Source organism: Miniopterus natalensis, chromosome 10 (assembly GCF_054644295.1).
Source record: "Miniopterus natalensis isolate mMinNat1 chromosome 10, mMinNat1.hap1, whole genome shotgun sequence".
NCBI classification, from domain to species: Eukaryota; Metazoa; Chordata; class Mammalia; order Chiroptera; family Miniopteridae; genus Miniopterus; species Miniopterus natalensis.
The window spans coordinates 69,532,682-69,545,033 of record NC_142090.1 but is presented as its reverse complement, the minus strand read 5'-3'; the positions used below and the strand labels follow the sequence as shown (position 1 = coordinate 69,545,033).

At 33.1% G+C, this 12,352-nt stretch overlaps 1 protein-coding gene across 2 annotated transcripts in view; it reads left to right on the top strand.

Moving 5' to 3' along the window:
* SNX13 (sorting nexin 13) overlaps window positions 1–12,352 on the top strand; it is a 91,252-nt gene that overhangs the window by 60,665 nt on the left and 18,235 nt on the right. Inside the window, exons 16-18 of one of the 2 annotated variants that reach the window (XM_016217022.2) lie at window positions 2,170–2,207; window positions 5,160–5,229; window positions 9,257–9,429. In XM_016217022.2, coding sequence (XP_016072508.2) covers window positions 2,170–2,207; window positions 5,160–5,229; window positions 9,257–9,429 — 281 coding nt within the window. The remainder of the gene's footprint in view (window positions 1–2,169; window positions 2,208–5,159; window positions 5,230–9,256; window positions 9,430–12,352) is intronic. The other variant, XM_016217023.2, reaches the window with a different exon arrangement.

Below are 12,352 nucleotides of genomic sequence, written 5' to 3'. Positions count from 1 at the left end.
GTAGGCGGCACACATTGCATATATATATGTATTCCTATTTATTCTGCTTACCAAATAAATGACCTTTCAGATGAGATAAAAAATGTTCTTTCCTGGCCGGGCATGGCTCAGTGGTTGAGCATCGACCTAGGATCCAGGAGATCATGGTTTGATTCCCGGTCAGGGCACATGCCCGGGTTGTGGGCTCGATCAGTGACTCTCTCATCATTGATGTTTCACCTCTCTCTCTCCCTCTCCATTCCTCTCTCTGAACTCAATAAAGATATATTAAAAAAAAATGTTCTTGAAGTTCAAATATAAATTATAATATATTTAAAAATGTATAAACGAATGACGAAATTTAGTTACTATACTAAATTAAAATGTCAACAATTTAATAACAGATTAGGACATGTAACTATAGAAGCCTTGAATTCTTTAAAAAAAATGTTTTTGCCTGTCCAGGCATGGCTCAGTGGTTGAGCCTCAACCTAGGGTCCAGGAGATCATGGTTCTATTCCCGGTCACAGCACATGCCTGGGTTGCGGGATCAATCCCCAGTTGGGGGCGTGCAGGAGGCCGCCAATCAGTGACTCTCTCATCATTGATGTTTCTCTCTCTCTCTCCCCCTTCCTCTTTCTGAAATCAATAAAGATATATTTAAAAAAATTTTTTTAAATGTTTTTTGAGTTTTGTCATGCAAATATTTTTATGGTAAATAATAATATGACTAACAATAGGATTATTGAGAAGATTAAATGAGAATAACAAGTAATGATTCTGAGCGTATACCACAAACTATAAAGCTGTATTAAAAAAATAGTTTTTTTTCTCTTTAATTGTATGATTTTCCAAATTCTGTACAGTATAAGCTGGAAGAAGCTACAACAGTCAGAATGCAGCATTATATTAAAAAGATCATACATCATAACCAAGTGGGATTTATTCCATGGATACAAGGCTGGTACAATATTCACAAATCAATAAACGTGATACATCACATAAACAAATTAAAAGACAAAAACCACATGATCATATCAATAGATGTAGAAAAAGCATTCGACAAAATCCAACACCCATTTTTGATAAAAACTCTCAGCAAAGTGGGAATAGAGGGATCATACATCAACATAATAAAGGCCATATATGACAAACCAAACCTACAGCTAACATCATACCCAGTGGGCAAAAACTAAAAGCATTTCCCCTAAGAACAAGAACAAGACTGGTGGTGCAACAAGAGTGGTGCACTTCCACCACTCTTATTCAGCATAGTACTGGAAGTCCTTGCCATAGTAATCAGACAAGAAAAATATAAAAGGCACCCAAATTGGAAAGGAGGAAGTAAAAGTGTCATTATTTGCGGATGACATGGTATTGTACATAGAAAATCCTAAAGACTCCACCAGAAAACTACTAGATTTAATAAATGAATTCAGCAATGTAATACTTCCAAAAATAAAGATAAATTAAAATAATTTAAGTTGCTTTTAATTAAATGGCATTGCCTGTGGAGTTTTACATATATTTTGTTCTATTAGTTATGTAGTGATTTAAGAATCTAGACTTCTAATGTTTATGAACCACATCTACCAAGAATAAGTAGACTTAAAGATATATTAAAAATAAGTCTGTTCTTCACACTAAAGGGTAACTTTATTTGTAATATTTCTTAATCCAGTGAGACAGAAATAACAAAATAACTTATCACATATCCCAACACTCAGTCTGCAGTGTTTTTCTCATATTTATGTTGCATTAGACAACTTAATATGGCACTATGAGGATAAAATATTTAATAGTTGTTCTCTGTATACATTAATGCCTTCGTGTGTGTGTGTGTGTGGAGGCAACTTAGATACATACATGGTGGGGCAAAAGTAGGTTTACAGTTGTGTATATGAAATACAGAGTTTATTCTTATGATTTATTAATTATTATATTATCTTCCATACAAACAACTGTAACCCTACTTTTGCCTCACCCTGTATATATATTTTCACCTGAAATTCCTAGCTGAGAAACCCATGGGGCTTAAGGGAACAGGTGTTCGGGAGTAGTGAGTGACAGTTTTCTTTACTGTTCTGTTATGTCTTGACTTGGCTTTCATTCTTGGTGTTTGGACCTTAGATAAAACAAATGTTTCAAAAGTGTTTTACTGTATACTAAGTTGAATTTCCCTTCCCACAGAATCTTTTAATGGGTCTCCTACAGGAAGCATAAATTTGGTAAGTACTATTATGGGTACTTTAATAAAGTGGCTTGAAAATAATATGAAAGGTTGAGCCTTAACATATGAAAGTGAATAATATATTAGAAGCCCCAAACCATCCTTTAGTGTTAGAGGAAGTTGTGCTTTTAAAGAAATGTTAAATTCACATATAAGGCGTCTGTGAATTAGAATTTAAAAATGAAACTTATTTTCATTTAGTATTTTTAAATGACTCTGATTAGTACAATGATAGGCATTAAATTTGTGACATATAAATGTTTACATTGGAATTAGTTTTTTCTTCTCTCATATTTAGAAAAGAACTATAAAACTATTTGGAGTATCTGAAAACTTCTAGATATTTCTTAAAGTGTACAGTATAACAAATTCAGGTTTTTTAATTGTAGAGAGGTTTATAGTGAATTTAGCAACTAATCTGTGGTTACAGGTTTAAGAATGACATGTTTTTAGCATATAAGCTGTCATTGATGTTTCATGTATACAAGGTGAAGTGTGAAATACTGAACATTGCACTTCTTTTATAGCATGTCTATCCTTTCCATTTAATAACTTATTTCATAAAATGCTGATAGGAAGAAATATTAGTGTCCTATAAAAGTTTCAGTCCAGAGTTTGCAGGGAGATTGTTTGCTGTGTTTTTCCTTCTACCTACATTACTTTCTTTCACTTTTTGTAATAGCTAAGTGGTATAGAGGTCCACTATCTTACGTTGTCTTCTGTACTATACACTTATTTCTAAAAAACCTTACTGAGTAAATGTTCTATTACTGTACAAAGTATAACCTTTAACAAAATACTACATAAGATCAGCCATAGTGTTATGTCAGATATTTTGTAACATTTAAAATGTTTTCCTAAATTGTTTGGTATCAATACCATTTACTTGTTATATTCAATAGCTTTATAACAAAAAGGAATAGCTCCTAGAGTATGAAGAAAATGTTAGCAATAATTTTCATTATACAGAAAAAATTTCCAATGTGACAAAATCTTTGGTTGGTTTGAAATATTTTGGTATTTACATTTGTAGTGCTTATACAAGTGTTTGAACACTAGTAAAAAAAATAATTTTTTCTTTATTCCGTATCTGGAATAAATGCTTTTTCAAATTAGAGCTATACATCTCTTTTGTCAAATAGTGGTATAAGTCAGAACAGTCTCTGGATTGAAGAAGTTACACTTGAGGTCATTGACTTGCAGTATTTTGTTATTCATATAAGTCAGTTAACTTCAGGCTTTTAAGCAGCTGGAGGTTTTTGGATTCTTTTTTAATACATAGACAAATTTAAATGGCTTTATGTTGTAAGTATGGCTGCATTCAAGTCATTTAGATGATTTTTAGTAGTAATTGGTAATATCACATTAGAGCTTCAAAGTTCATTCAGATCATATGGTTTTTAAAGTGTAAAATATGTCTGAATCATATAATGTTTGTGTGTCAGGGTACCCAGCACCACTCCTAAGTCCAAGGATTTACTAAGAGGAGTCACAGACCACGGCATTGTCCGACTCATGGCTAGGATTTATCATAGCGAAAGGACATAAAGCAGAATCAGCAAAGGGAAAAGGTGTGTGGGCTAAAGCCCAGAGGAAACCAGGCAGAAGTTTCTAAGATTCCTCTCCCATAGACGTCCCATGGGAAAAACTTAATTCTCCCAGCAGTGAATGCGACAACACAGGTGAAATGCCACTAGGAAAGCTCACCAAACTAAATGCCCAGGGTTTTTATTGGAGGCATGTCACATATGCACCTTCTGCCTGTCATAAGCCAAAATTCCATACTTCCAGAAGGAAAGCAGATGTTCAGGGTAAACCACATTGTAAACAGCTTAGGTAGTGTGAGCCATTCTTAGCAGTAATGAACGGTGGGAACCTTCCCTAAATCTAAATTCCCAGATGCCATCCAAGGGCCAACATTTCAAGAAGTCTCAAGCAGTTTCAAGCCTGCTATATTAACTCTTTTCTGTACAGTCTGTCTTCATTATATGACTATTTTCCTTTCTCTGAATGTGTGGGTGTATATATATGTAGCAAATTTTTAAAATTTTGACCCAAAGGCCAAAGTTATAAAAGATTCATTTTCAATGAATTTATAATAATTTTTGTTTGTGAAATTAATTTTGAAAATTATTTCAAATCCATCTTAGGCTATGGATTCACTTCATTTAATAAGTAGTCATGCCTGGCCGGGTGTGGCTCAGCGGTTGAGCGTCGACCTAGGATCCAGGTGATCGGGGTTCGATTCCCGGTCAGGGCACATGCCCGGGTTGCGGGCTAGGCAGCCGATCAGTGACTCTCATCATTGATGTTTCTATCTCTCTCTCTCCATCTCCTTTCCTCTCTCTGAAATCAATAAAGATATATTAAAAAAAAAAAAAATAAGTAGTCATAATAGTTAACATTTTTTTGTGTTAGTCTTTTAAATGTTTTACATGTCTTCTGCTTTAATTCTCACATAACCCTATGATGTAGGTGCTATTCTCATTTTATAGGTAAGGAATCTAAATTAACTAAAATTACTTTTAAATTAACAAAAGCGCTATTAAATACAGAGTTGGCTTTAGTATATTTCAGCATTTAAAAAATTGAAACATTAACTTAAGAATATGTCCACTTATTTTTATCCACATTTTTTTCTTGCCATGTATTGAATGTAACTGAGAAGTGGCAAATTTTAGCATATGGACAAACAGTGAAGGAAGAAATAATCTGATTTATTAAGTGCATTTGTAAATTACTTTGTTTTATAGTTTCTTAATCTTGGCTTTTCTTTCTTGTGGTGCTGTAACTAGCAAGGACTGTTGTGGAGGGGGGAGGATACAAATAACATAAACCTTGTATACGGCAAAGATGAGTAATGCGAATGTGCTGTGGAATTCTTTAACACCTTTTTTCTATATAATAAAAAAGATCTTGTTTATTGATTTTTGATTCCCCCCCCCCCCAGTCTTTAGATGACCTTTCAAATGTATCTTCTGATGACTTAGTACAACTTCATGCTTACATTTCAGACACAGGTAAGAGACTTTGTGGTATATTTATTACTTAAAATTTTTGATTATTATTACTCTTATATTATTTTCCACATTTATTTTTACAAACCATTATTCTGTTCTGTATTCATTTTTAAGTTACTTTTTTCCCCTGCAGCATGTTCTTCATTAAATTCTTTGATTTTTTTACTTGTGTATATGGGTATATCCTTTCTCTAAGGTTATCACTGTTAGCATTTTAAAAAGCTCAAGTTTGAAGCATTTGGCATTGCTAATAAACTCTGGAGCCAATCTTTCTCTCTTTTTGTTTGTCTAGCTGATAATTGTCTATATAACTCTTATTAAATCATTTGGGGACACATTTTAGTTCAGATTTTGTTTTCATGCATGCAGAGCCCAATTAGATAATTGGGTAAATGAAGCTTTTGGGTATAGGAGTTTACAAAAGTTCAATACATGCTTGGATTAGGTGAGAAACCTCTAAGATTTTTCAATCAGCAATATGGTTAGTGAACTGAGAAAAAAATCAATATTCATCATTGCCATTAGGTTATTAGATAAAGTTAGTAAGTAGTAGATAATGACATTTTCTTTTGTGGTCTCTCCCTGGTCCTAGAATTTAGAAGCGTTGTGTCAGATTACATACTGAAGTATAAACACAGTGAGATATAGATCTCAGTTCAATTTAATGCTTACATTTTAGATACTGAAATGAAATTTACAGTGTAAGTGCAGTTTAAAAGATAATTTGCATTATTTTTTTTAATCTCTGTTTTCTTTTCTCACTAGAGCTGGAATCTCATTTTGCATTCTGTTCTCTGCCAAATTTCTGGAGTAACTTACCTATAATTGCTGTCTAAACCTTTATCTTTTACAAGGAGTTGGTGTACACGTTACTCTGCTTTGAAAGGTCATTAGATGAAACCCTGTCAATAAAGCCAGAAGTCTTGTTGCTTTTCTTTCTAGCTTTTGCTAGAGTTATCCAACTTTTTCCTTCATTAAGATTTTAAATTCTTTTATAAACCTCTATTTTCTTTGTTGGCTTGTTTTCCCAATGTGAAAGCTTTTGTTAAAGTGCAGATGTTTAGTATTTGTGCTTTTGTTTCTTTCTTGAAGACCTTAAGCTTTTATGTCTAGAGGAAGGTGCTCATGTCCTATTTCTTATGTGGATCTTTCTCTTCTCTGAGAGTTCTAATTTTCCAACTGCATTGTCCATTTATTCAGCAAGTTTTAATTAGCTTCTTGTATGGAAGCACAGTGCTAAGCATTTTTAATAAATTGTTATTCCTGTCAGACAAACATATATAAATACTAAAGAAGCTGCATATATGTGGTGAAGAGCACTTTTTGTCCAAATTGCTTGGGTTGAAACCCCAGCTCTGTCACCTAATACCTGGGTGAAATTGCGGGAGTTCTTTAACCTCTGTACTTCAATTTCCTCATCTGTGAATACTAATACTAATACTAATAATACTAATAATTTGTAATTTGTAATTCTTACCTCATAGGGTTGTTATGGGACTAATCAACTCATTATATTAGTAATTACATAATGGGGATTTTATGTTAGTGCTTGTTCTATACATATTTATGCTATCAATGGGCCTCCTGAGTCTCTTTGAGGCTAGATCTACACGCCCTTAACATCTTTATTACAGGAAGAACTGAAACTCATGCAGTGCTACTCAAAGAGCTATCCATAGACAAGTGCTTACCAGCTTCCTTTGTTGAGAAATCTTGCTTTAAAAAATATTAGCTAAATTAAGCAATGTGCTTAATGAAGAGATTGATTTATATTCTGGTCCTACTTTCTTATCTTGCTATAGATTAGTAACATAGTTTGCACATCATGTGATATGAGTAATGTTGTCCTAATGGAAACAAAACCTACTACTTCCTCTGTAATATCTCACCATCATCCCAGAATCAGTGTATGTAACCTCATTTATCTTCTTTTAAAATCAAATTACCTTCTGTCTCCTGTGCTTCTTTTATAATAACCTCATTATTCTTCCTACTGTGCACGCATCCTGGCCAAGATCTACCTGCCTATTAATATGTGACAAACCTGATTATTCTTTTTTAGAATGCTTTCTTACATTCCTTTCCTTTTCTGTTCCGTGCTATTCTCCTTGCTCTTATTAACTCCTAATTGGTTATGGTTTGCTGCCTAATTGACTTCTGCTTTCTGTTTTCCTTTCCCAAACCTATCTTAACCACAACAGCTAAAGCCATTCCCTTGTTCCATGCTTACTCTCTTGAGTGATGGTGGTTCTCCAACATGATGACAGAGTGTGTTGCAGTTTCTTATGCATAGGTCTCTGGGAGGATGATCAGAAGAGGCGATGAGTGAAAACTAGTGTTACCTATAGCTGAGGCCCCTTAGAGCAACATAACCAGTTTTTCTCCTTAGTTTTATATTTTCTCAAATCAGGAACACTTGATATTAGATGGAAAGGGAATGAAGGGCAATTTTGAGTAAAAAGTGGTAAATCTCAGAAAAAACTTGATGAAAGCCTGTATAGATATTCAGCTTTTATGTGATTTAAATAGTTTACTAAGAAGCTACGCAGATAATTCTTTGCATAATTATATGGAAAATAAAAAATAGTCAGCTCCAAACTTGGCCACTTTTTATTCACAATATGAATCAGTGTAATCTATTTTAGCAGAGCAATTTTGGTCAATATGGTAGTTTAAACTATTATGGGAAATGTCACCTCCCACACACAGAAAGGCTAAAAACAATAAAATACAAGTAACTAAAGGGGGAAATCTACAGGTGCCATAAACCATGAGGAAAAACAAATTTAGAGAAGTGAAGAGTTGTTGAAGCCAAGGAGCTTATAGGAGCATAAAGATTGCTATCTTGATTTTGACAGCATTTTTATGTCCTAAAGTATAGAAGAGGCAGAATGGGCCTAAAGCCATGGGAAGCTGGAACCCAGACCTTTGCATAAAGCCCAGAGTCACGAGAGTAACTTGATGTGAAAAGAGATTCTAGAAATTTTAGCCTACTGTCCAGGAAAAGAACAAAGAATGTGAAGATCATGGTTAGAAATAGTACCTATTACCTCCAAGAAATTGAAAGCCTATCTTGTATCCCAACATAGGTATGTCTAGATTCATCTACCCTCAAGTGATTGTATACCACAGCATCTCCTAGCCTGAGAGTATGTTTAAAATATTCATAGAGGTAAGGGTACAACACTGAAAAAAGAACCAAGTAAAATTATTGAAATAAAAAAATATAGTGATTGGAATTAAGGTCAGTGGGTGGAATAAGTACAGTGGAGACTCAGTAAGCTTTTATAGACCTGAAGAACTGATCTAGAATAGAAGACAATGCAGAGAGATAAGAAAGTAGAAACTAGGAAGACAAAGAAAAGGGTTCAAGGGGCACCTCTTAAGATTAGTTAGTACAAAATATGAGCAAGTTTTGATTCTAAAGACTACTGTACTTGGATGGTTTGTGGAAAATTAGTAGGAAGATGCCTTTTGAAAAAATCTCCAAAATAAACTACGCTTGTAGATTGTTGAATATTAAAAATAAGAGTTGCCAAAATAGCGGATAAATTTTAGCCTATGGCTTTTGCTTTCTGTTCAGTTGAGATTTTAATTGAAATATAACTAAATAGTGAAGGCTAGTACAAAAGGTTATTGTTTTATTTCTGTTATTTTCCTCTATTACATTTAAGGCCCTAATACTGTCCTGTTAATGCTGTCCTGGGCGGTGGTATTGTGGTATCATAACTAATAATATAGGTAAAAGCTCTTTGGGGAGATCGTTCAAAGTAGACATCACTGTGTGGTTGGTTGTGTGGTTGGTCGTGTCATAAGCTTGTAGTGTATTTTGCAGTGTAGCCATCATGTATAATACCTTATGGGTGCGAGTACAGAGGATGGGAATCTATTTTATCCCTTGGTGACATCCTTTTGTCTCAGTCTGTCATTTCAAATTCTTCATTTCATGTTGTCCTTTTTGTTTTTGTTCTTCATCTTCCTCCTTTTTGTGTCTTTTGTTCCTCTTCATTTTGTTTTAAATGACTAGTATATGCTGACTATGACCCATATGCTGTGGCAGGCGTTTGTAATGATCATGGCAAGACATACGCATTGTATGCCATCACTGTACATCGGCGCAATCTAAACAGTGAGGAGATGTGGAAAACCTATCGTCGTTACAGTGACTTCCATGACTTCCACATGAGAATCACTGAACAGGTAATGAGGTCTTAAAGTTTGTGTACTGTAAATTGTTTCCTGATTCAATGTTTGATTCTAAATAGTTCTGAGGATGCTAAGGTATTGACCAAAGCAAGTAAAAGAAAATAAGGTAAGAATTTGCATATAATCAGCATAAATGTTAGAATGATTTTGAGCATTTAACCAATAAATCAGACTTTAATCATAACCATTGTGGACTAGACAAAATAACAGTGGTATACCTTGGGAAATGAAAATGAGTGTATATTTCTCATTTTAAGAGTTGTGTGTGTGCACGCGTGCATGCTTTGCAGATGTGTTTGGGCTTGGTTTAAGGTCAGGATGGGGGTCACTGTAGGACATTGTGTGGGTTTGCTTTCAGCAGTATAATTTAGATCTATAGTGGTTTTAAATTACATCCTTATTTAATAGCGTAATGGTTAAATCTTTGATCCATTAAATTATTTTAAGAACTACAACCTAAATTAAATTTAACATTAATCAAACAATGTTTTTAATTTTTACTAAATACCACCTTCTTGTTATCCTTTATAGAAGTATAAGAACTCTTAAAGATAACAAATATAAATGTTTCTGTTCTATTTTTTATTAAATATTTTTTCTTGTCCTTAGCCTAGAAGAAAATAAACTACCATCATATGAATTGGAGTATAGGTGATCTATGAAATTAATTTTAACTCTTGAGAGTTTGATTTCATTAAAGGTTTATAAATATACAACTGGTATTAAACCAATACAAATTATAATAATTAATGGTGATATTTGACTGGGTGGACTAAAGCTTTGAAATGACATTGTACTAGTTTAGTCATCAGAAAATACCTTTTTCATTTATGGTAGTGGGAGAAAAATGGTTGGCACTGATGATCTCATTAAAATACTTTTTGGATGAGTGTGAAATAACCTACTAATAGCTTAAAAATTATTAAAAACAGGTTAGTGTTGACTCCAGAGGCCCATATTAAAAGGACTATTTTGAATTATATTCAGAAGGAAATTAATAACTTTGGATATGTCTGTTCTTCTGTTCATGTTGAGTATATCTTGTCTTTATGATTCTCTTGATTTGTTTGCAGATGTAAAAGAATTTTCTGCCCCACATTGAAGAAATAATTTTTTACTCTTTTCAAATATTATCTGTTTGATATTGTTTTAAAACTCATAGCTCTGATATTTCTTCTCATTCTCACTTTAACCAAAGAGGACAAATTTGAATTGCTCAAAGTAATTTTATTTACTTGCAAATTAATGGGAATTTTCTGTAGTATGAAATTTTCTTTGTGTGAATAGCTCTAATTTTCCTCCTGCTATTAAAAGGAATAATCATTGCCTAATTTAAATGTTCTAGGCTAGGATTGTAAATATTACAAATGTAAGCGAAGAATATAGTTTTAAAAAACTTAATAGAAATAGAACAGTTTGTACAGAAATTTCCCTTTTCAATGCAGAACCAGAAATGTAATGAAATTGATAATGTACAGTTCATTTTTGAAAGGGCTCAGTGTAGGCAAAGTGGATGTGTTTCGACCCTGTGTTTGCTATAAAGTCATAGTAGTATTTACTTAAGTGTTTACCTTACATAGTGATTACTTAAGTGTTTAGATTGCTCACAGAGCTTAAGAAATTAAAAACTAAGCTTGTCAAGAATGTAAATTTAGGTTTAAGCAAAATACTAAGCATTTCTAAATAAGACTCAGGGTGTTTGCCTTTTAGCTCTGCGTTATCGATTTTTTTTAAACTCAAATTCCCTGTAACAGCAGAAGAAAAATGTGGTGACTTGTAATTCACCATTTGGTAACAATACAAACTGTTGACACAAATTTTAACTGCATTGAATTCTTAAAGTATTACATTAATTTTAAAATAGATTTCATTTTATTTTACTTTGTGACATAACTTTTTTCAAGTCTAGAGATATGAACTATCATTTTTATTTTCTTAAAATATTTTTAGAAGTCTAATTTGTTACTTTATGGATAAAGATTGATACAATTAAAAGGAAATAATGAAAATGTTAAATTTCTGAAACATATTATTTTAGAAATGGGCTGAACTACCCATTCATCTATTTAACATATTTATCCAGCCTTTCCTATGGGTCTGGCACAGCTCTCAGTGCTGAGAATATAATAGTGAACAAGACAAGTCCTTGCCTCCAGGAGTTTACATTCCAGTAGATGCTGTGCATGTCTTTTATTGGGTGAACTGTATATAAGTATAGGTAAAATAGTAGGGATTTAAAAGATATTAAGTATGCATTAACATAACTGAGTAAAAATATTTTTGCGCCTGGATATAATCACATTTTGAATTCTTCTGATACAAAATTTCCCAAGCATGCTTTTTAAATTTTCCAGTAGTGTGTCAGGAATCTAAACCTGACATACTCAATGTGGAAAGATAAAATCTTTGGTTTTTGGAACGTCTGTGATTTACATATAGTATTTGAGTTCTTGTGAACATTGAAATACTCTTACTTTTTATTCTTTATTTTAATTCCTTTAGGTAAATTCCTTTAGGGTTCTTTAGGTAAATTTCTAATTTCTTTCACATGCCTTTAAAAATATTTTTGTGGCCCTGCTGGGCATGGTTCAGTGGTTAAGCGTTGACCTAGGATCCAGGCGATTGGGGTTCCATTCCCAGTCAGGGCACATGCCCGGGTTGCGGGCTGCAGCCGATCAATGACTCTCTCATCATTGATGTTTCTCTCTCTCTCTCTCCCTCTCTCCTTTCCTCTCTCTGAAATCAATAAAGATATATTTTTTAAAAAATAAATAAATAAAAATATTTTTGTGAATTTTTGGCAGAGGAAATTATATTAATTTTCTGGAATGGGCTACCTTGTACTTATAAATAATACTTTAAATACCAAGCTTATAGTAAATTAACATGAAGTATAAAATTTTCCCATTTTTTCCTT